A 25,366-nucleotide genomic window follows, 5' to 3' on the forward strand; every position below is an offset into this window, starting at 1 on the left:
ATTTTTCAGACTCGTTCAATTACTTTTTTTTTTTTTTTTTTTTTTCAAAAAAGAGACAAGCGACAAACCTTAGAACTTTGTGTTTTTGAAGAAGTTAGTGACAACACATGAAAGCATTTAACTTGCAGCAACTGTCCTGAGAGAGAAACAAGTGCTGCCATGGGAACGTGTTGCTTTCTAGGCAATGTAGTTCGTCGTAAAGTGTCACAATCATGCAAAGAATAGGAAATCAGAAAGTGGATAAACACTTTTTCATGTTAAAATAGTTCAGTCTGTTGCCTTTTAATTTTATTGTTTTACAAACGTTCCATCTTTTGTTGTGGTCGGTGAGTCAGGTACAGTTGATCTTAAGTTTAAAACTGCAGTCACTTATCTAATGAACAACTAGAAATGTTAACAATTTTTTTTTCCAAATCATCTCTCAAGTCTCAAGTTTAGACTTAGGTCTTTTGTCCCAAGAGTTACATTTCAAGTCTTGGCATAATAATTCTCATGACAAATCAGTGACAGGTCACCTCTAAGCCTACTGGAACTTGTGACTGCAGCTTCAGGCTTTATGTAGTCTGAAACTTCAACCTTTACTGCATTAAAGCCTAAAAAGTTTGTTCTTAGGTCTAAATTAACACATGAAACTTTAACAAATACACTTCCATGGTATGTCAACTGTTTGTTACTCTGTTAACTTATGTCCTGTGTAAATATGCAGCAGTATTGCAGTGATCTGTCCTTGTATAACACGAGATGCTTTCATGTATATTTTGCCTCAGGCTTTTTATCTCTGAAGTGAATGTCTTGGGAGATTTGAACACAGAAATGTTGATTCATCATGGGTTATTCCACTTTTTCACAGTGGAGGAACATTTCCAGATGATGATGGTTCTCATCAGCAGGTGAAGAACTCTCTCTTTGTTGGTGAAAGTGGTAATCGTGGGATGCTTCTTCCAGATAACAACATATGGGGTCCAGGAGGTTCTGATTTCTCCAGTAGGACACTCCCACGTGGAATGTAGGTGGCTTTTGAAGGCTCTTTAAATCACTCTGTTCTTTTGAAGGCTGAACAGCATCAGTCTACACAAGGTTGTAGTGCCACAAAGTCTCATAAATAATGCTTTATGGTCACTGTGGAACTGATGCTTCAGCATATTGTGCAATGGGCTGATAAATTAAATAAATTGCTTTTGTATTAAGTGTTCAACTTAGCTATATTTATGCAAGTCCATAATGCTAGAAAGAACTGTCACAACTATCCTGTAAACAAGGTCACAAGTTCTGTACATGAATTGCTAATGATATGATTTGTATGGCTTTGTTTCTCTGTAGAGATTTTCCTATTCGAGGCATGCAGATCTATGATGGTCCAGTCAATGTTCAGAACTGTACATTTCGAAAATTTGCAGCATTGCATGGACGACACACCAGTGCCTTTGGGTTCAGACTCAACAACTCATGGCAGAGCTGCCCAAAGAATTACGTAACCAACATCACCTTTGACCAAGTTCCTGTAAGTTAGTAGTCTCTGTGGAAATGTATGCTATTTCAATTCTATATAAATTTGTTTATTTTTGTCAAGAAAAGTCATTGCAGGAAAATATCCAAGTTTGATCATGTGTATCAATTCTTAGTGCAATTCTATTCCATTACATAGTAATCCAACGTGTTTAATTGTATATTTGCGGCTGTACTTTTTTTCAAACTAACACCATTTACTTACTTTTAATATAAATCCAATTCATTCTCATGATAATCAAACTGTGAATAATGTCAAGTCATTTATTCTAATAGCACATTTTCTATAAGACACATTCTCCCCTTGTGTCAACACAATCCTTTCCTACAGTTCTCATGAAAACTTTTCTCTGATCCCTATCATTACATCATCCCTCCTCTCAGTATTCTGGCATTGAAATCTGCTGCTATTACTCCCATTATGAAGAAATCATATCTTGACCCTTCAAACTTCAGTAATCTCATCCAAGATCTAACCTATCCTTCATTTCCAAAGTTCTTCTGTAAATTTGGTATCTATTTCAATTTGATACACCAGGTTCTACCGGTCCACCAAACCCAACTCCACAATCCCACCCTTCAACCTCTGATTATGTCTGTGAGCTGAATCAATAACTTTCCACTAATTTTGTCCAACAACAGGAATAAATTGGAGCTCATTCTTGTTTAATTAATCTTTTTCAATGCAGTTTATTTATATTGCTCCAATTTGCAATAATTTGAAGCTCTTGTCTTTCTCTCTCTCTCTCTCTCTGAAAACCTGCCTTTATTATTTTCCTTGGCAGCATAGTAACTACCACAATTGTTCTTGCCTTCTACTGATTGCTGCAGAACACCATCACTGTCAAGTGTGTTCAGCAGGAACACACCATTTTATGCAGCTGCAGGGGAGTGTACAGTGTAAATATGAATTTGTGCTTTTTGGTCTGGGAGTGGCAACATTTAATTTTTACTGCTAAAAACAATTAAGCTGTTGTTGGTGATATGTTGTTTGCTGCTAATTATTTATGCATCTAAAACAAACATTATTTTTGCATCAACTTACAGGTCCTTCTCAAAATATTAGCATATTGTGATAAAGTTCATTATTTTCCATATGCAATGATAAAAATTGAACATTCATATATTTTAGATTCATTGCACACTAACTGAAATATTTCAGGTCTTTTATTGTCTTAATACGGATGATTTTGGCATACAGCTCATGAAAACCCAAAATTCCTATCTCACAAAATTAGCATATCATAAAAAGGGTCTCTAAACGAGCCATGAACCTAATCATCTGAATCAACAAATTAACTCTAAACACCTGCAAAAGATTCCTGAGGCCTTTAAAACTCCCAGCCTGGTTCATCACTCAAAACCCCAACCATGGGTAAGACTGCTGACCTGACTGCTGTCCAGAAGGCCATCATTGACACCCTCAAGCAAGAGGGCATGACACAGAAAGATATTTCTGAATGAATAGGCTGATCCCAGAGTGCTGTATCAAGGCACCTCAGTGGGAAGGAAAAAGTGTGGCAGAAAACGCTGCACAATGAGAAGAGGTGACCGGACCCTGAGGAAGATTGTGGAGAAGGGCCGATTCCAGACCTTGGGGGACCTGTGGAAGCAGTGGACTGAGTCTGGAGTAGAAACATCCAGAGCCACCGTGCACAGGCGTGTGCAGGAAATGGCCTACAGGTGCCACATTCCCCAGGTCAAGACACTTTTGAACCAGAAACATTGGCAGAGGCGCCTGACCTGGGCTACAGAGAAGCAGCACTGGACTGTTGTCAGTGGTCCAAAGTATTTTTTTCAGATGAAAGCAAATTTTGCATGTCATTTGGAAAACAAGGTGCCAGAGACTGGAGGACGACTGGGGAGAAGGAAATGCCAAAATGCCAGAAGTCCAGTGTCAAGTACCCACAGTCAGTGATGGTCTGGGTTGCCATGTCAGCTGCTGGTGTTGGTCCACTGTGTTTTATCAAGGGCAGGGTCAATGCAGCTAGTTATCAGAGGATTTTAGAGCACTTCATGCTTCCATATGCTGAAAAGACCCTTTTTATGATATGCTAATTTTGTGAGATAGGAATTTTGGGTTTTCATGAGCTGTATGCCAAAATGAGCCATATTAAGACAATAAAAGACCTGAAATATTTCAGTTAGTGTGCAATGAATCTAAAATATATGAACGTTCAATTTTTATCATTGCATTATGGAAAATAATGAACTTTATCACAATATGCTAATATTTTGAGAAGGACCTGTATAAGATATGTGAAACTTCTTCAATTAAAATTGTTTGAAGGCACTGAATCAACCTGGTACCTGTCAACATTTTCAAGTGAGAAAGACTCAAATGTTTATCTATTGTAATTACACCTAAGAGAAATGAATTTAATCAAAGAATGTCATTAATATGTGTATTCCATCTTAAGTTGTGCTACACTGACTGCAGTTTTCTGGCCATTTGCAGATTACTGATCTTTAAAAAGCCTGACCTGCCGATTTTCTTTTTGGCTGATACCAATATTTTTCTGTCTGAAATGTCACTAAATGTAGCAAGAAAGTCACTGAGTTGGCAACAGTGAGGTAACTATTGTTAACTGCGCACGTGCAGACCTGACCTGGTGGGCTGGTCAAAATTTTGCTTAGGGCCCCATGGAGGCTTAGGCCGGCCCTGCTTAGGATTAGGTGTCAGGTTACATTGTGTTGCATTCATTGTTGCCAGAAAAAAGAGATCCATGCTCTTAATGTCCGATTTGCCATAGCTATTTCTTTAACTCATAGTCGCCAGATGGGGTGGCAACAGGGGTGGCAAGGCTCTCTGTTGGGTTAGCAACTACCAACCTCTGTGACCCCACCCCCCTGCCTGGGGGGGAATCCTGGTTAGAATTACCAAAATTGTTTCTATTTGTTAAGTGCCAGAAAACTTAGCAGGAAAAATGTTTAGAGATTTTTTTGTAACTTTCTCCGAAATCAGAAGCTCACCTACATTTGGTCAGTATAAGAGAAAACTCTTTTAAACTTTATAACTTGGGTCAAACCTTTTGCGTTTGTGGAAGGACAACTCAAGTTGTTTGCTGGAGTTCTGGCCCATTCTTCCTGATAGAAGTTGTGTAACTGAGTCAGATTTGTAGGATGTGTTTTCCGCTTCTCCCTTAGGATTCAGATCAGAGCTCTGTGATGGTGTACATTGATTTGCTGTTCTTAAGGTACTTAGCATTCACCCTAGATGTTTTTTTAGGGTAATTGTCCATTTGGAAGACCAGTCTGTGCCCAATATTTACTTTCTGTCTGTCTTTAGATGTTGCTTCAATATCTGTGCATAATGTTCTTTTCTCATGATGCCATCCATTTAATGAAGTGTGCCAGTTCCTCTTACAGCAAAACAATTATACAACATATCATTGTTTGAACAGGTGAATGTAGCAGCTACAAGGTAAATTGTTCCCAAGGATGAAACATTTGTGCAGCTGCACAATTCTCTCCTTATTGACTTCTTTTGACCTACTCATCATGTCAAACAAAAAAGCAGAATGTTTCAGGTGTTGCCTTAAAATACATGCACAGGTGTGACTCCAATTAACTCATATACATCAGCTAGCTTGTGGAAGGTTTAACCCAAATCATACACAGAGAAGTTTGGTCTGATTTTACACACACACATACATGTCGTAATGGCATCTTTGACATTCATTTGTGAAGCTAATTTCATAATTGGGGGAGTCATGAGCAGTTCTTATTTGGAATTCATATTTGAATGAATGTGTTTATGTTTAGAGGTACCAAATTCACATATTTTTTTATATTTTGAATTTATGAAAGAAAATAAAAACCACCTCAAAATGGTACAGGTGCAATGCATTAATTTTGAATGTTGCCTGTGATCTTGAATGATGCCTTTTTTCACAGATCAGTCAATATGAGCAGATTTTTCACTTTACTCCAGATCACATCTCGGGTATTTTTTGGAGAACCGGGTCCCTGGTTCAACAAGATGCAGATGGATGGAGATAAGACAACCATCTTCCATGACATTGATGGATCAGTTAGTGAGTATCCTGGAGCGTTTTTGGTTAAAGAAGACAACTGGCTGCTCCGTCACCCTGACTGTATTGATGTGCCTGATTGGAAGGCTGCAATCTGCAGTGGCCATTATGCACAGGTTGGTCAGTCCCCCGTTATCATCATCAGATATAATTAAGGTTTCAAACCCTCAGAAGCAAGTGAACAGCCAATGCAAGGCATGGCTGTTTGCCTGCTCCCAGCGGAGCAGGGAACTCTATTGTTTTTACTCTGTTTTGCCATTATTGGGGCCTGCCATGCATTGGATAGGGAGAGAGACTGACTGACTATACAATGCTTGGCAGGCACCTATCAAAACATGCGGCTTGATCCCATGAGGGGAGCATTTGTTGGCATTTCAAGTAACTGTAGCAACATAATTGACAAAAACGTCCCAAATTCAACTCAAACAGTTTGAGTTGAATAGACATCGAATTTTGTCTGTCCCTCTGACAGAGGAGGGCTGAGTCGGCAGTTAGGATGGTGATGGTGCCAGCTCAGCAATTATTTCTAAATGCTGAGCTGGCATTTAGAAATATAGAAATAGCACCTTAAAGGAACACTTAATACAAACAAGATGGCAGAAGAGCAGAGGAAGTAAGTATCATATGACTCATGAAACCTGATTCCCCTTAACTGACAACCACAATGGACTGTCACAATGAGAGCATCGCATAGCCTACATTACACAAGCCTTCATATTTTTCACAGCATGTTTTGGACATTCCATTGACTGGTTTAACCCAACCACTATTACACATGGGATTATTGCAGCCCTTTTAAATGAAGCTTACTGAAAATTTCAAAATAAGAGCCTCAATATTCCTCTCTGTCTTAGGGAGTGCACTAATATTAGCCTTTACCATAAAATAAAAGTCTCCCAGGTTTCTGTTAGTGCACTGCCTTTCACAATATTCCTCCACTAGAGTGAGAAACGGAGTGGATTTCTGACCCCCAAATATTTTTAACTCAACACAAATATAGCTTGGCCATGACACCATCTATCTCTCATCTCTGCTATTACAGTGAGTGAGGTACAGATATGAATCGCAATATTATCAAAGATGGGCTGATTAGTTTGTCTGGTGAGCTCAATTAAAGGAACTCTACTTAAGAAGGATGTTCCACATTATTAAGCAGGCCACAGGTTTCAAGCAATCTGGGAAAGAGAAAGAATCTATCTGCTGATGAAAATCATCAGACAGTGTAGTGCCATATGACAAGGTATGAAAACATTACATATTTAACGAAAACTGAAGCGTTATCGTACTGTGAAGAGATTTGTGGCTGATTCAGAACAAAGACGGGTTTGTACAGATAAAGGCAGAATGAGGAAGGTTTCTGTTAGACAAATTCATCGGATTAAGAGAGCAGCTGTTAAAATGTCCTTACAAAGCAGTAAACAGTTATTTGAAACTGCTGGAACCTCAAGGTGGAGAATCCTCCAGAGGCTTGTGGTGCATGAACCTACTATTGGGCCACCATTAACCAGTGCTCACAAGCAGAAACGGTGGTAGTGGGCCCAGCTGGACATGAAGATTCATTTTCAGACAGACCAGACAGACTTGTTCACTGATGACTGCTGTGCAACCCTGGACGGTCCAGATGGACGCAGTAGTGGGCCAGTGGTGGATGGCCACCACCTCCCAACACTGTTATGACGTCAGCATGGAGGTGGTGGAGTCATGCTTTGGGCTGAAATCATGGGGTCGGCCCCTTCAGAGTCCACGAAGGTGTGAAAATGACCTCAGCAAAGTATATGGAGTTTCTGACTGATCACTTTCTTTCATGGTTCAAAAGGAAGAGCCAAACCTTCAGTAGCAAAATCATCTTCATGTATGACAATGAATGCTGCAAGGAATACCACTGTGTCATTGGCTGCTATAGGCATGAAAGTGGAGAAACTTAGTGTGGTCTGACCTCAACCCTATTGAGAACCTTTGGAGTTTCCTCAAGCAGAAGATCTGAGGGTGGAATGCAGTTCATATCAAAACAGCAGCTCTGGGAAGATATTCTGACATCCTACAAAGAAATTCAAGCAAAAACTTTCCACAAATCCATTCTCAGGGTCCTGGCACCGAGGAGCTTCTTAACCAACTCGGTGACCTTGTCCTCAGAAATTGGAGAGCCTGTCACATAGTTCCCAGGCTCAGCTTCCTCAATGGAAGGGATATTGGTGGGATTGAGGAGGTCTTCAAAGTATTCTGCCCACCAGTCCACAACATCCCTAGTTGAGGTCAGCAGCACACCATCCCCACTATAAACAGTGTTGGTGCTGCACTGCTTCCCCCTCCTAAGAGACCGGATGGTGGACCAGAATTGCCTCAAAGCCGTGCGGAAGTCTTTCTCCGTGATCTCTCCAAACTCCTCCCATGCCAGAGTTTTTGCTTCCGTTTTTGCCGAATCGCATGCCGCTTCGCCCGCCGGTACCCGCCAGCTGCTTCTGGAGTCCCACAGACCAAAAAAATCCGATAGGACTTCTTCTTCAGCCTGACAGCATCCCTCACCAAAGGTGTCCACCAACCGGTTTGAGGGTTGCTGCCGCAATAGGCACTGGCAATCTTGCGACAACATCTCTGATAAGCTGCCTCGACAATGGAGGCACGGAACACGGTCCACTCAGACTCAATGTCCCCCACCTCCCCTGGAACGTGTTAAAAGTTCTGCTGGAGATGGGAGTTAAAGCTCCTTCTCACAGGGGATTCTGTCAGACGTTCCAAGCAGATCCTCACAACATGTTTGGGCCTGCCAGGTCTGACCAGCATCCTTCCCCACCACTGGAGCCAACTCACCACCAGGTAGTGGTCAGTGGACAGCTCTGCACCTCTTCACACGAGTGTCTAAGACATACAGCCACAGATCCGATGAAACGATGACAAAGTTGACCATCGAACTGCGGCCTAGTGTGTCTTGGTGTCAACTGGTTCCAGAACCATAACCATGCGTCAAGTCGAAACCGACTATTTCTAGCCGGAACCTCTCAACCTCACACACTAGCTCCGGCTCCTTCCCCACCAGAGAGGTGATTGCCAGGGCCCCCTCCCTCGGGCACCACCCATCCCACACTGCACCCAACCCCTTTGGCCCCTCTCACAGGTTGTGGGCCCATGGGAGGGAAGACCCATGTCTCCTCTTTGGGCCGAGTCTGGCCGGGCTCCATGGGTAAAAGCCTGGCCCCCAGGCACTTGCCATTGTGTCCACCCCACCCTGCCCCTCCAGGCCTGGCTCCCCACTGGCCCCCCGAGTGACCTGCGTCCAGGCGAGGGAACATTAAATCCAAAGTTTTCATCCATCAAAGGGGTCTTCAGGCTGCGCTTTGACCTCAACCCTATTGAGAACCTTTGGAGTTTCGTCAAGCAGAAGATCTGAGGGTGGAATGCATTTCTTATCAAAACAGCAGCTCTGGGAAGATATTCTGACATCCTGCAGAGAAATTCAAGCAGAAACTATCCAGAAACTCACAAGTTCAATGGATCAAGAATTGTGCTGTGATATCAAAGAAGGTTCTATGTTAACATGTAACGCGGTCTGTTAGGATTGTTTTGATTGAAATAGCTTTTGATTTTAGTACATGTGACCACTTAATGCTACACATTCAAAGAATGACTGTTTGCAGTTCTTTATAATCCATAAAATGTTTAGAAAATCTGTGTGCATAATAATTTGGAACAGTGCATTTTGAGTTTTTTATTTATGAAAAAAAATACTATTCTCATGGGGAGCTTTGTTCAGTAAAATTTGTTTTATTCTGTAAAAGTTCATGACTTGAAAATTATGCTGACCATTATTTGCATTGACCATTAAAGAAAATTTGAGAAAATATCACTTGCATAATAATTTGGAACACGGTGGAAATTGCCAGAACGCAAATATATTTATATGTATAGCAAAATAATAAGCTCATCTGGGTCTTTATCATTCTGCTTAGTGTACTGGTTACCCATTTGAGAACAAACAAACTGTTGAGTTCCCCATGTACACTCACCGTTTAATTAGTAAAGACACGCTAATGAATATTCATTAATATTCATCTTAATGGTAGTTGACATATACGATTACATTTACCTATCAAGCTGCAGCGTGGTGTAGCATTTATGATGCTACACTCATGTCAAAATGAGGGAATCAATATTTAAAATAAAGTTCTGTTTATCAGAACATCAAAGCAGGGGTCTCAAACTCCAGGCCTCGAGGGCCGCAGTCCTGCAACTTTTAGATGTGCCTCTGCTGCATCACACCTGAATAGAATAATTAAGGCTCTGGAGAACTGATCTACACAAGGTGGTGGTAATTAAGCCATTTCATTCCAGTGTTTTGTACCTGTGGCACATCTAAAAACTGCAGGACAGCGACCCTCAAGGACTGGAGTTTGAGACCCCTGATCTAAAGATAAAACTCAGGGAGGATCAGGGTTGACTTAACACACCAGAGACAGAAGAATAGAGCAAAAGGTGATTTGTACAGTAGCTGGAAAAATTATTTACAATTTATACAGGATACACTTCCATCAAATAACTGCTTCAATCTTCCATTAACCACAAACATTTCCAAATAAGTTGCTGATTAAATTCATTCAAAAATGTCCATATGCTGATAATGATCCTGCAGAAGTAGTAATAGTCCAGTTCAGTTTAACAGTTAAGGAAACAAGAAGAATTTGGCTAAAAATTCTAAACTTGAAGACAGAATCCAAAATGCTTTGTGTGTGCTCGTTTCATTATATAGATAAAAAGCCAACGGAAGAAAATCTGCATTTCTGAAGCAACTGAGTCAATGAAGTAGCTAAATATGTTAATGCGGGTTATTTGCAGCTGCTGCTGCAAGTCGCCATACCTCCCCGCAATAGCTTTAGGTAATGGTAATACAATATGGCCGCATTTAAGCGGTGATAGTTGAAGTTCCCACATATTTCATAGCCTAAGACCTCTGACAAACACCGGTTAATGAACTCGTCAACCGGTGGGCAACTGCTAACATATAAATAAATGTTGGTTCTGGTTTGCGACAGAAGTCATGCCCATAAATCACACAAAGCCTCATGGGGGATTGAAAGATGTTATAAATGTGAATAGTGTCATATGTTAATGTGTAAAAGACTGGAACTTTACATCTTGATGACCTGGGCCATCATTGGCTGGCCCAATCAACAACAGCCAATCAAAGTCTCAATATTCTGGGACCTTCCAGAATAGCATCATAAGACAGATATTGAGGTTGGGATGACTGTGAGGGATAAATAGTGGTTTTAGTATTTTTTTTATGCAGCTGTTGATTATCTTTATCTTCTCTTTCTAAGCTACTAAGTTATTATTTAGTTTACTACTTATAGTCATTCTATTTGGCCACATACTTATTATACAGTAGTACCTGCCCTACGTTAGCCCCGACTCCTCAGTCGAATCCCTTCCCCGGATTTGCCATCTACTTTACAAGTAAGATTAGCCCTTCTCCGTTTATCGCTGCATTTTCCCATTTTCCCTGAACTCATCATCTCCTCTGCTGTTTTTGTAGAAAGCCGCCTGTTCCGTGAGCCCATCCTGAGGATTTCCCTCACCTCGGTTCCTCCTTATTCACCTTTGTAATAATAAACATCTTTAACTGATTCTATGATCTTCTGATGTGTTCTGCATGTGGGCCAAGTCAGTTAACTCCACATGACAGTTTGACCACATGATGAAGCCAAATCCACATTTACCTCGGCCACCAACATGTCTGAATTTGCCTAATTTATCTATGAGAAAATTCAAGATAAATTAATTAATTAATTATTAATTTAATATAAGCCATATCTATATAAAGTCATGTTTATTTGATGCAGTATGTTTTGTATACTAAGTATTTTTCTGTGATTTGTCGTGTTTCAGTCTCATACTTTTTTGTATTAAATCCTTTTCAAATACAACACCGGCCTGTTCTTTGAAAGAAGTGATAAAAGACACAGTTTAGCTGACTGAGCATGATCAAAGGATGTTGGCTCACATTGGGTAGAACAGAACACTTATTTTCAGGATTCCTGTACTTGAAACCTTTCATGGCAAAAAAAACCTCCTGAAAATCTTTTGACTTGGTCGACCGCATATGACTGTGAAACACGTCTGTGAGGAATGCCATGGTTTTGTTCAGCTCCAGGAATCTGTATACAGCAGCATTCCTCCCCTCCCTATCCTGCTGTACAGGGGGACTGTGCTGCAGTGGCTCTAATGAAAACCACCGGGTTTCTGTACTCAACCACTACGTATAATTAATAACACCGTACACACGCAAAGAAAAAAAAAATGTCTTTCCTTTTACTAGAACAATTGCAACGATTTACTAGAACTGCTTGCAGTTCTAGTAAATTTGGATTTCTCACTGACACGTCTAATTTGGCTTTGGTATTAAATTGTCCTTCTGGGGATAGAGAGGTTCTCTGAGACAGTGATAGTCAGACACCAAAGAACATCTCAGCAAAGTTGTTTAATGAAATTCATTTTTGTTTTATGTTCTTCTTTTATAGTAGATGTTTTATATCACCTACTTCTTTTGCTATGTTCTTCCCAGATCTATATCCAAACCCGAAAACCTGCCAACTTGAACATGCAAATAGTGAGGAATGAATATCCTGACTGGCCACTGACATTAGAAGGTGCTCTAGGAAAGAAGAAGCATTACCAGCAATTCCAACCAGTGATCACATTAGCCAAAGGTTACACAGTCCACTGGGATCAGACAGCACCAGCAGAGGTCACTATTTGGCTCATCAACTTCAATAAGTAAGTAGATTATGAACAGTTGTTCTTACAACACAGTAGCAATGAAACTGTATTTCATTGTGTTTGCCTTTTTAACAAAATGAAAAGTCATTTTTGAATTATTGACATTTATTTTCTATCCTTGGTGATGCATGTTTGGATTGATGTCACCTGCATGTAGCTTAAAACAAGGCTTAAAACTAAAACATTGGTAGTAGAAAACACTAAAAGAGCATGAATAGGACTGGATTTCAGCTGGTTTTCCACGTTAAACCAGCTGGGTGTAACAAGATCTCGCAATACCAAGCATTAGACAGTTGTGGTTAGCAAGGCTTTGCCTGTTGAATTTCTAATAGATGTCCCAACTATACTTAAGTCGGTTTGGCAACATTTTGGGTTTCTAGTAAATGGCAACATGGTTGATTTTCTATGCCAACTGGAAATTAGGAAATAGTGCACTACAATACATTAAATAAACATTCAGAAGCAATACATTCTGTATACAAAAAATCCATCCATCCATCCATCCATCCATCCATCCATCCATCTTCTTCCTCTTATCCGGGGTTGGGTCGCGGGGGTAGCAGCTTCAGAAGGGAGGCCCAGACTTCCCTCTCCCCAGCCACTTCTTCCAGCTCCTCTGGAGGAATCCCAAGGCGTTCCCAGGCCAGTCGAGAGACATAGTCCTTCCAACGTGTCCTGGGTCTTCCCCGGGGCCTCCTCCCGGTGAGACGTGCCCAGAACACCTCACCAGGGAGGCGTCCAGGAGGCATCCTGACCAGATGCCCAAGCCACCTCAATTGGCCCCTCTCGACGTGAAGGAGCAGCAGCTCTACTCTGAGTCCCTCCCGGATGACTGAGTTTCAGACTTGCTGCTGAAATGTGCTATACAAATAAAATTTGATTGATTGATTGATTTCCTCTTGTTCATCATTTATACTAAGCCCTGGATGGATTGTCCTCTTTTTCCTGAAGTCAAAGATTATATCCTTCATCTTCTTAGTTTTTAGGATGAGGTTCTTCTCCCTGAACCAAGCTGTCACCTTCTGAATCTTTAACCTGTAGACTCACTGATCATTGTCGCTAATGAGGCCTACAACAGTTGTGTTATCCGCATATTTAAACAAGATGATACAGTCGTGGGTAGCTTTGAAATCAAGGGTAAACAGAGTAAAGGATGGTGCAGCACACACAGGCTTGGGGTACCTGTGCTGTGTGTCTGTTGGTTCACCTGACCTGCTCTGTAAAGTGGTGATGATGCCACTGTGTTTCTATGGCAACCTTAGCATTCGCTCACGGATGGACATAAACAACTATGATGTGAACTGCATTAAACTCCTCTGGCTGATAAAAGAGTCCACATTTCAGCAGCAGATACTCAACATCTGGGCAACAGTGCTTCCGTACAATCTGTGTAACTGTCCACCAGTTTGTTCACATTTATACACACACCACCACCTCTTGACTTTCCAATTGCAGTAGAACAATTGGAAAGTCAAGCTATTGCTATTGTCTCTGCAGTAGGGCAAGGAGCAATTCTTGTGTGTGGGTGTAATTTGGGTAATCTTTAGTTGGTGGAGATCCTGAGTGTGGATGTAGTTGACTGGCAGAAATTCAGCATGAACCACAATGCACAGTGGTTTGTGGGACTATCTGAATCTATCACAACATAAGTTTTGCATATTGGTCAATATCAGTAATTATTCTTTTATTTATTTGTTTTAAATATCTGAAATACTTGTGGCATTTCTTGTTCTGTTTCATCCACAGCGTTAATTCTACACCATTGTTTATTTTTAAGCAGTCCTGAAGCACAGTGGTGAAATCTGAGCACATTGCTCAACATGTTGTTGCTAGGTAACCAAAGAGTGAATTAGTTGATGCCACCCACCATGAAATGAGAGCATTGTAAGACGTCTTTCTGCCTACATCTCCCAGAATGTACAGTTCTGGATTATATATATATATATATGTGCACATTTCTTGCAACAACAAAAAAATCTAACTAGTACCCTGCAAGGTTTTTGATGTTTTCATACGGATCTATTCTTATATAAGCTGCTGGTCATTTAGAAAAAATTCTGCTTTGTGACTGAATTACTGTCATGGTGTGTTTTTATTTATGTATTGCAGAAATGACTGGGTCAGTTTGGGGATCTGCTACCCAAAAGAAACTACTTTTATCATCATTGCTGACATTCACAATCGCCTCACTAAAAAGACACACAAGACTGGTGTCTTTGTGAAGACAACCCAGAGAGAGAAGATCAATCATTCGCACTCGACCAAGGGATACTACTACTGGGAGGAAGAGACTGGGTTAGTTCAGTTGGTACTTATACTTCACACAATGACTTCTGAAAACCAATTTGTTTTATTTAGAACAGGGTAGCTCCTCTTCTTTTTAAGCCTTCAGTTACTACAGTCCCTCTGACGATTTTAGCAAGTCATAAATAAAGCATGACATAAATTGTTCAATCCGAAAATTACTCATTAAAAAATGCATTTTTAACAAGAGTTAGAACTATAGAATTAAATCAAATTATGTGCTTGACTGTCCAGTCCTGCCCGTGGCGCATTCAATAAGCCTGAGACACATACAGCGAGATAGCCAAAGAAAGAATGCACAATAAGGTTATATTATTTATTACAGTCTAAATAGAGAAGTAGAGAATGTTGAATATCCTTTTGAGAATGGAGAAGAAGTCATTAGAGTGTAATAAGCACATTGAAAGATTTGCTTTTTATAGTCTGTGCTGCACAAAAAATGTGCATGCAGCTCACCCTGATCTGCTGCCATAAATCAATCCAAAAGACTAAAGCTGAAAACTGGAGTTTAATTCTAATATGATGGGCTTCCTTCTCCCATGTACCCCGGACAGCTTTACTAAGAACAGAGAACAGTCTGCTTGTTTAGTGCCTTGAAATATCTCCAAATCAGATATTTGTTTACATGGTGAATGATTTTGATTAATCTCACACTTGATCACCTGGTGGAGACAGTTTGGACTTTACACACAGAGAACATCACAGAGGTCACTAAATCAAGATTGATTTTTCTAATCAATATTAGCAAAATTTCCATCAGAGTACCTGAGAACAGTGAGTTGAAACCTTGCCTGATTGAACACAGGCTTCAATCCAATGAGTCTAGTGCAGGAGAATGAGTGTTTGCAGGATCAGGTAATGTTCAGAGATTCTTGACTTCTTAACTTCTGTTCACTTCAATTGGTGAAATGTTACCTGATTTCAAAACTTAGTCTGCAGAGAAAAATTGAATGTATTCTGCTTGATGAGGACAAGATGTGGATTATCTGCTCAGTCTGTTGAAAGTTAATTAAACAGAATGAAAAAGAAAGGCAATTAAATATCATTATTATAATTTTAAAACTTGATGGGTAAAAATTACAGGATTTTTTGACACCGTTTGTCAAAATGAAGGATAATAAAAAAGTCTAGCCCAACCTCTGCTCCAAATTATAGACATTTCTGCTCCCTCCCAACATTTAACTTCTTCCCTTCGTTTTTGGAGGACAGCAAGTCAAAAGCTAAAATAAAATCAATCGGTTGTTTTTCTGACAATAGATTTGAGTTATCTAATTTAAATAATACATTCTTTTATTAAATCTAACCTTATACCTAATAATCTTCCTTTTTCAGGAATGCCTGTATTTTACAGAAAGCAAAATGTCTAAAGGAACATAAGAATGACCCAGGTTAATATTAGATTAACAGTGAAATGGCTAAAGCAACAAAGAGGAGACAAAAATTACTTGAAGAAATTTAAATGCATTGCACGATTGCTTCACAGATAGCAAGAAAACCTTATTACTAAAAAAAGGCATTGGTTAAAAGAGCTTATTATTTTTTTTAATGTTCTTTGTCTGTTTTTGTGTCTGCTGCAGCTTAATCTTCCTAAAGTTAAAAGCCAATAATGAGAGGGAACAGTTTGCCTTTTGCTCTGTAAAAGGTTGTGAAAGGGTGAAGATCACAGCTACCATCCCAGAGGGAAGTCCAGCCAGCAACTGCTTGGCCAAGGCATATCCAAAACACGCAGAGGTACCTGTTGCCAATGCAGCCATGCCAAAAAAGATACCAAAAAGCAGGCTGGTAAGCAGAGCAAGTTAAAACTTCCCAATTAACCAGAGTTATCACTAAGCTCTTTAGGTTGGGATAGCTGATTATCCCAACCTAAAGAGGGATAATCTTTAGGTTGTCCCTCTATATAAATTGAGGCTCTTATGAAACCTCAATTTGGTTTCATAAGAGCAGTAGCATGAAAGCTATTATTTATTGTGTGCAGCTGGCCTGTTCCAGACCAGGCCAATAATGAGAGGGAACAGTTTGTTTATTCCCTCTCATTATTGGCCTCAGTTAAGACTATTGCTTAACTCAGTACTCATGGTGATCAGAAACTTGTGTGTTTAGCCCGTGATTCTGTCTTCTATCTATTTTTTTGCCTGTTTTTATTACGTTTCATTAAAATACCATAAATTTATATTGGTATTCAGTCAAATACTATTCTTATTTTAACATTGTGATGGTAGAAAATGTAATTATTAATTTTGAAATGAATTGTGTTTCAGGTTTAACAGTAACTAGTTTAACAGAAAGGCCTATTGCATGTCTTCTGGGGGTTACATAAATTGATCACAAAGAAACTAAGTTACTGTTATCAAGTCAAGCCGTATTAATTGTTGCATACTTCACATATTACTGATAAATTTTAACTTAATTTAACATAACAATTCAATTCAATTAAATTAAACTAATTTCAATTTTGGCATAAAACTTAAATGCACAGCCTCAATCAATATTTAAAACAAGTTAAGTATAAATAACACAAACAGTTTAAAAAAAAGTCCCTTCAAACTCAAACAGGAAGTTGACTATTGGTAAAACTAATTAAAAGCGATGAAGGCAGGGACTTTCTAAGTTATTACTTAGAAAGTTATTGAATTAAGTTATTGCACATTGTAGTCAACATTTCTGAGATACTGCAAAATGTTCTTTACACTTTAATCTTGACCTATTGTCATGGTTGTTCTGTAGAAATATTGATAAGATATGGAACAAAAAAAGAGGAAAATGACTGAATCCATTGTCAGATTCGCACATTATTGACTTCCTCTGCTTATTTATAAGATTAAAGTTGTTTGTTTGAGCAAAGGCCAGATATGACATTTTTTAGTTAAGAATGGTTTTGAAATGTATACTGTAATTTGGGCAAATTATGCACTTAATCTGCTATTGTAGAAGTAGTTTTTAGTAGCGCAAGTTTAGAGTATGATGTGCTTCAATTTGTCATAATCCTCCATCAAACGATATTCATTTGGTGTGAGCTATGTCGTATGCAATTTGTGATCTATGAATCTGTGATCGATCTCACTGAAGAAATCTGTTGACGCACACTTACCTGGATTATTTAGGCTTGACTTAAGCCTGGTTTGGTCTCTGCGACCGTATAATGCCTTATCCAACATTTGGCCCTCAAGTACCAGTGCCTGCATGTTTTAGGTGACTTCTGACTTAATGTGACATCTGACTTAAATTATTGGGTAATTAACAGGCGTCTGTCCTAGAGCACCTGATTTAAATGATTGTATGATCTCCTCGGCAGCCACTGACTGTTGCAGAGACCTTTCTAAAACATGCAAGGGTTAGGACCAGGTTTGAGAAGTACTGACCTAATCAGTTGCTAAAAGTTTCCCATATCCATGGGAACCCAATGAAAGAAATCAAAACACATAAATTAAAAAAATGTTACATGTGAAATGACAGGGTTGGCATTAATAACACAACAGTAAAATAGTGAAAGTTTAATTGAAAATAGGAATTTGATTTTGTCAAAAGCTTAAAAGGAAAGCCATTAACCTTCTCGTTATCCGTGGGAAGCAGGGGACAGAGTCTTGGCTCCTCAGTGAGACTGTGGTGATTACTCAGTGTCTCTACGGGTCCTGGTTGCCAAGAATAGAGCTACTGCTAGATGGTGGAGACTGGTCCAGAACACAAATAGTGGTCTAGTTGAAGGTTTCTCAACCCAGAGGAATACAGGACTTGGATGTCAAGGAGTCAAGCTGGGTCAGAATCCAATGAAGTTATGAGCAGACCCGGCGGCATGGGCGGGCATTGAGGGGCATTGGCATTGCCCGCCCACAGATTAAGCCGTACTTACCAATCAGGCAAGGCGAGACAGGGAAACCCAAAAGACAAAATGTGGTCCTGAACATGGTCAGACAAAGAAGGAATTGCTGGATAGTAACTCACACGTGGGCTTTCAAAAATCTGGCACTGTTAGCCTGCCAGAAAGCTGAATGTGCTGAACATCTGCTGGTGAGCAGATGAATGCGGAGATGAGCCTGTTTGCACTGCAGTGCAGCAGCATGCAGGTGGACCTGATGAACTTGATTGCAGACTTGATGACAGACTGTCCAGAATCATAACAGTATCCACCTTCTAAGGTTCAGCTCCTGACTGACCTATTGCCTGATCAGGATGGAAGTGGTGGAAGTTCCTGAGTTTTATCAGTTTTGTCAAGTGACCAGGAATCCAGGTCCATTCCTCAGGTCCATTTCTTTCCCAATTCACCAGACAGTGGATGCCATGTCCCTTTCTCTTACCAGAGTGAAAGAGAAGAGAAATCTTCTTTTGCAGATGGGGTCTCCATTCATAAACAGGGTGTGTGGAGGGGGCCTGGAAGCCCTCCATCAAGCAAGGCATGATGGAGGGCTTGACTCGGGACACATGGAAGGTGGGATGAATTCTCATGGAACGGGGCAACTGCACACGGACAGCCACCAATTTGATCTTAGAAACACGGAATGGGCCAATGAAACGAGGTGCCAACTTCCGACTCTCTACCCATAAGGGGAGATTCTTTGATGATGGCTAGGCCCTCTGGCCCACTTGATAGTTGGATGCAGAAACACGGCGGCAATTGGCAGTCCTGGATTGAACCCCTGACACCCCTGGTCTTTCTCCAGACTTGTTGGCACCTCATGGCTGTGGCGTGAGCAGATGGAAATTTGATCTCCCTCTTGTGAACTGTGAACACCGGTGGCTGGAATTCATGGATGATTCCAGAAGGATGAAATACAAGTGGTGCTAGAAGGAAGTGTTCCATCCACTTCCTTCAGTAAGTTGTGAGACCATCTGGCAGGATCATTTCACAAAGTATACAGAGCTTGGTCTCAACTCCTGGTTTGCTCTTTCAGTCTGGTCAACTGTTTGAGGATGGGAACCAGATGATAGAATGATGGCTATGCCAAGCATGGAGCAGAAATGAAATGAGTTGTGGTCCTCTGTCAGAAACAATGTTTGTGGGAAGTTGTAGAGGTGAAACACTTCCTGATCTGCCCCATTTCTTTTGCAGAAAAAAGCCTCTTGAGGGGAATGAGAGGACAGTCTTGGAAAATCTGTCAATGACGGCCAACATGAATGTGAAACCATTCAAAGAGGGCAAACCTGTGCAGGGTTTCCCCCTGAAAATTTGATAAGCCTGGTGGTCAGGGCACCAAGGCTGGCAGTCCACTGTACTTTTTTATTAAAAAGTTGACAGGAAATGTAAAATTATTAGTGGGTAATTATGTTAGGGTTAGGGTTTGATGTTAATATTAAATTAATGGGGGCTGGGGGGACATTTCCGACAATTCTTTAATCCACAACTTAACTTAAAAACAACAAATCAAAAATATATATTTCATGCTATTAAAATAGATATCAATTATTTGCACATTTTTAAAAACCAAATGAAGTTATTGATGTAATGATGATCACATTTAAAACCATTTAAAATGCTGGTTTTAAAGGCGTAGAGTTAAGTGCTAACATTGAATCACAGACCACAGATATAGAAATGTAACATTTGTTTATCAATACTACTAAATTTGATTTCATGGTTTTAGCATATATAAATAAAAAAATTAGAATTTTTTTAACATTTAAATGAATAATTTTGGGTTGGTAGATTTACTTTGTTCAAAGCAAGAGAGTAAATCCCATGTCATTATTTGGGGGGGACAATAAACAAGAAAATTTCTTAAGTATTTTTTTTTTTGGGGGGGGGGGTCAGAAAAGTTAGAGTGAAATGTAACATGGTTTAAAAAGTTGTTTATGTGTTTCTGTAGACAGTTTGGACTTTACACACAGAGAATGTGTTAATGTGTTGAAGCTGCAGGACCAAAAATCACAGACAACAAACATGTTTTCCTCACTGTTGTTATATTTTTGTTAAGAGATGAATGAAACTGAACCAAACTAATATCTGAACAACATTTGAATCTGAATCTAAATAATAAGTTTTAGTGAGTGAATCCACTTAATAAAATTCCTCATAAATATTGATTTAGTGTAGTAGCTCTCAATACAAGTTATGTGAAATTTAAAATATAACTTGTTAACTTGCTTTATTTTTAAACCTTTTAAAGTTTTCCCATGTCCTGGATGGCTGAGAAGCTGATAGGTGAATATCTGGGAAGTATCATCTTCAACATAACGCTCAAAACACCAGGGTTTTTATGGAAATATATTTAAATTTTATTGTGTGGTTTTAAAGGCTCTATGTTGAAGATAGTAAAAAATAAAGGCATACTTTATTTTTTTACTTTTTTACTGTTGCGCTTCTGCTCCTGGCTCCCATACAGAGCTGTTGGCTTAGATTATTTTTTAGATTATTATGCAAAGAGACTCTTCTTATTGCAACCAGAAAATGAATCAGGACAAACTTAGAATCCAGAAAAAAAAACTTCCAGAAGAGGAACAAGTAGTTTTTATTATTACTTAGAAACTGTGGAGCACTCATTACTTTTATAAATTTAGAGCACACTTAGAAAGTCCAGAGAATACTTAATTATACTTATGTAACAACCCAGAAGTCCAGAGGATACTTACACTTATTTAGCAACCCAGAACAGGGATTAGAACACATTTAGAATCCAGAAAAAGAATTAGACCAGAGGATACCTCCTTATACTTATCTCCCAACCCTGAACAGGAGTATCTAGTTTACAACATTAGATTCTTTTTCTTCTTTTGTTCTTTCCTTTGGTTTGTTAATTTGTTTGTATTTCCTGTTAATGCAAGTAAAGCACCTTGTATCTGAAAATGTGCTATACACATAAAATTACCTTACTTTACCTCCTAAGCTAATATTCGGATAAACTTACCTTTTGAACCTCTGTTGAAACCAGACTTGCTGGTTTCCTATCTCTACTTCATTTTGCAAGTTGGAACTTCCACGTTTGTGGATGGTTCATGCTCACAACTCCTCCTCATCTGTCCTGGAACTTTTCAAGGTGCCATTAAAAAACTTTTTTTGTATTAAAAGAAGACATCTTCTTTGAATAGAAGACCTCACTGTGCTGAACATGTGACATTCAAAATCAACACTGGCACCTAATTAGGAATAGTTTAGCTCTGAAATGTGAACTTTATTTCTAAGTGTTAACTCTAATCCTTCCTGCTCTTTTCTCCTCAGCTCTCCTCGGAGCATTTTCTGGAGATCAAAGTGGAGTCGTACATAACTCGCTTTTTCCACATAAAGGAAGACTTTGCCTTTGTTGAGGTAATCTTTGACTCAAGCAGACCTTGTAAAAGTAGTTAACCTACTGGTTAGTTTTTATCCACAAAATTTGTTGGCAAAATTTAGACACTTCAGACAGAATGTATACTGATAACTAATAAAAACTCCAAATTCGGTATCTGAGAAAATTTGAATATTATGACAAGGTTCAATGTTGAAGACATCATGTCTTTAACACCAGCTAATTAACTCAAAACAACTGATGCTTTTAAATTATCCCTCAGTCCAGTTCTGTAGTTTACTGAATCGGTCAGCATCATCATCTTTTGGACAACTGTCAAGATGACCTTTGACACCTTGCAGAAGAGGGCAAGACATAAACATGTCTGAGCAGAGACTAAGTGTGAGCGCAAGGAGAAGTTTTCAGTGCAATTATTACAAGTTTTGAGAAAAAGATATGAAGTCCTGCTTTCAAAAATAAAAATGTAAGCAAAAAGTCTTTTGTTTTGAGAACAAAAAACTGCTTTCAGACTGAAAATGGCAGAAAAAAAATCCCCCATAGAAAATATTTGCATTATTTTGGCATTGAATCCTGATACTTAATGCAATGTCAGCTATTGGATTTGTTGTTACTCGGTTACTCGGTTGTTATGGCAACTACACCAGCATGTAAAGCACGTAAGGTCTGACTGAAAAGTTTAAAATGTGTCCAAATGGACATTTTTCACTAAATTTCACTTTACCTTAAGATGATTCCGTCATGCAAGAAACAAAGAGAAAAAGAAAAGATTTTTGAGGCGTTCAGTTTCTAACCAAAATAACCTTCTGCTTTAATTGTTAGTTATTTACTGTTAGTGAAATATTTTTTTACATATTAATTCACTTTCAGATTATTGTATTTAGGTTTGAATTAGTTCAATATGCATAACTGCATCATGCAACAACAATAAGATGAATCGAATGTTGGTTGTTAAATCCCGGCTGAAGAATATTCATTTTCTAGGTCAATTCTTTACTCTTTACAATGATTTTTACAGGGCAGCCACTATTCACAATCACGTGACAAAACTATTTTTTCAAGAAAATGAAATAAGTAGGCGAGTTTCTCAGAGAGTTCAAATTGTATAAAAATGTAAATGATTTTTATACAATTATACAACGAGTAAACTGCAAACTTCAGCAACTAGAGGCGTCGAGTGGTGCATAGTTCAGAATCCAACTCCTGTCCTCTGGTTCCCTGACCATTCTCTCTCTGCAACTATATTGGATTGGATTTCTATTTCTGCAACCAATGCTGAAAAATGTACTTTAAAGAAAAATACTACCAGAGTAATATGCAGCAATGCGGCAGATGCGACAGGGGGCCCCCACAAAATAATTTTTTGGGGGCCTGGGGGTAATAGAAATAGAAAAAAATTAGGGCCTTGTTAATAACAAAATTAATATTAATATTATTTTTTTAAAATATATTTTAGCAGTAAAATTTAATGTTGCCACTCCCAGACCAAAGAGCACTGAACTGGATCTGCATGATATGGTTCCTTCCTGCTGGACGGTGTTCAGCAGCAGTCAGTAGAAAACCAGAACAAATGCAGCAGTTTTTATGCTGCTAAGAAAAATTGTAGTCATGCTTTTAAAGAAATAGAGAAATAGGGAGAAAAGGAATGTTCTCTATCCCCAATTTGTAACCCAGTTTTTCTCAGAGAGAACCATCAACCACTTAGCACAGTTAGCTTAGCTACAGACTACTGCTTGCCTCCATTTCATTTAAAGAATGAATGAACATATTCATATTTAACATATCCCTGTACACTTAACAGATGAGTCAGTCAGCAGCAGCTCTAACCAGCATAGATCCTCTCACTCCCTTCTGTCCCAGGAAAAACGGTGAGCAACACTGTGAAGCATCTATGTGGATTGGTTCTGTCTTTCAGCTCTTTGTTTGTTGTGTTTTTTACACAACAAAAAGCTATTTAGGCAACAAAAAAACGACAAAAATTCAAACAGTCAATATAAAATACAATAAAAATAACCTCCTGTCAGTCTAGACAACATGGTAACTAATATGGAGAAAACATATTTTTTATTCTGCAGCTTGAATAAAATGCAACTCCAAATCATTTTGGAGAAGCCTGGATTGCTTCATGTTTATTTTACATGTTGCTCTTGCATGTTGCTCGTTGTGAGAGACATGTCAGCTAATAGAAAAAATGAAGCAGCCTACTTGCATACTGCATATTTACTGCTCATGCAAGTATGCATGTGCTAGTTGGACCAAAGAAAACAAAGCAGTTGCAGGCTTTTAAAATTGTGACACTTTTGACACAAATAGACTCAAAAAATTGTAACAGCAGCTGCATGGGGGGCCCCAATTAAATTTTTTGTCATGGGCCCCAAGATACCTGGCGGTGCCCCTGATCACTCCATCCAAGTGATCAGCGTCACTCTGTGTGTTGAAACTTCTAACCTGGCAGCTTTACACTCTTATAAAAATACTGTTTAACAACATCTGGAAATGAAGTTCAATCTGAGGATCTGAGGATCTGATAGAGGCGATCTCTGCATGTCTGCATGTCGGTTCATCACATCAGAGAGCCGCTGAGTCAGCAGCTCCTGCTGCGCGTCGGAGCAGAGGAGCAGCAGGAGAATTCAACAGTAGCCAAACAGGATCCATTCATAGTATTGTTTTGTGATGTTCCAAAAGCACCGTTGTGTCACTGGTCAGTGATAATTTGACTCCTATATGTGCAGCTGTCCAGCATATGTGAAAACAAAAAAGTCACACCTGACATTGTGCAACTTTTCAGACTTTAATCCGCTGCTAAGAAAGAAGTCTGGGATGGGCTTAAAGGGCTTTCTTGTCAATATTTGCTGTGAATATACCGGTAGCTAATTGATGTGAAGTATTTTCACTATGTGACGAGTCCACTTCTACTCGACTTTTATCATTTTACTGTACACCTTAAAAAATATGAAGTCCATCAACCCCTAATATGGATACATAATGACGCCCTCTTAACATTTCTACCCGCCCCCCCCCCCCCCCCCCCATGTCCATGGCTAGAACCGGCCCTGGTTTAAGGACCATGATTTCTCAGTTCTTAATTGGCCAGCAAGGTCAGAGGAAGATGTGATACACCAGAGTGTTGTACATGTAAAAACTATTTTTGTATTATATTCTAATTTTCTGAGATACTGAGTTTGGGGTTTTCATTTGTTGTCAGTTCTAATTGTCAACATTAAACAAAACAAAAAATTATAATATGCAAGTTTCACTTTTTGAATGGAATTACTGATTTATATAAACTTTTTTATGATATTCAAATGTTTGGTAATAAGGAAATTGATCTGTTGGTTTTTCACTGATTTAATAGGTCAATGGCAAGAAGTGGCACCAACAGGAAGATGGAGTGCAGCTGACAGTAATTGATGGACATGATGGGAATGTGGTGGAGAGCAAAGGCTTCAGGAATTTGATCTTACAAGATGTCCCTGCCCAATTAGAGAATTATGTTCATGGACTGAAAGACGGGTATTGATCATTATTATTATTATTATT

At 39.2% G+C, this 25,366-nt stretch overlaps 1 protein-coding gene across 2 annotated transcripts in view; it reads left to right on the forward strand.

The window, feature by feature from the left end:
• The window catches only part of LOC122821204 (cell migration inducing hyaluronidase 1), a 153,887-nt gene that overhangs the window by 124,073 nt on the left and 4,448 nt on the right, over positions 1 to 25,366 (forward strand). For both annotated transcript variants that reach the window (XM_044098968.1, XM_044098969.1), the window contains exons 20-27: positions 851 to 1,006; positions 1,321 to 1,501; positions 5,441 to 5,656; positions 12,097 to 12,308; positions 14,421 to 14,606; positions 16,193 to 16,397; positions 21,763 to 21,849; positions 25,182 to 25,339. In XM_044098968.1, the coding sequence (XP_043954903.1) occupies positions 851 to 1,006; positions 1,321 to 1,501; positions 5,441 to 5,656; positions 12,097 to 12,308; positions 14,421 to 14,606; positions 16,193 to 16,397; positions 21,763 to 21,849; positions 25,182 to 25,339 (1,401 nt within the window). The remainder of the gene's footprint in view (positions 1 to 850; positions 1,007 to 1,320; positions 1,502 to 5,440; positions 5,657 to 12,096; positions 12,309 to 14,420; positions 14,607 to 16,192; positions 16,398 to 21,762; positions 21,850 to 25,181; positions 25,340 to 25,366) is intronic.

The sequence above is a fragment of the Gambusia affinis genome, linkage group LG02 (assembly GCF_019740435.1).
Source record: "Gambusia affinis linkage group LG02, SWU_Gaff_1.0, whole genome shotgun sequence".
Classification (NCBI taxonomy): domain Eukaryota; kingdom Metazoa; phylum Chordata; class Actinopteri; order Cyprinodontiformes; family Poeciliidae; genus Gambusia; species Gambusia affinis.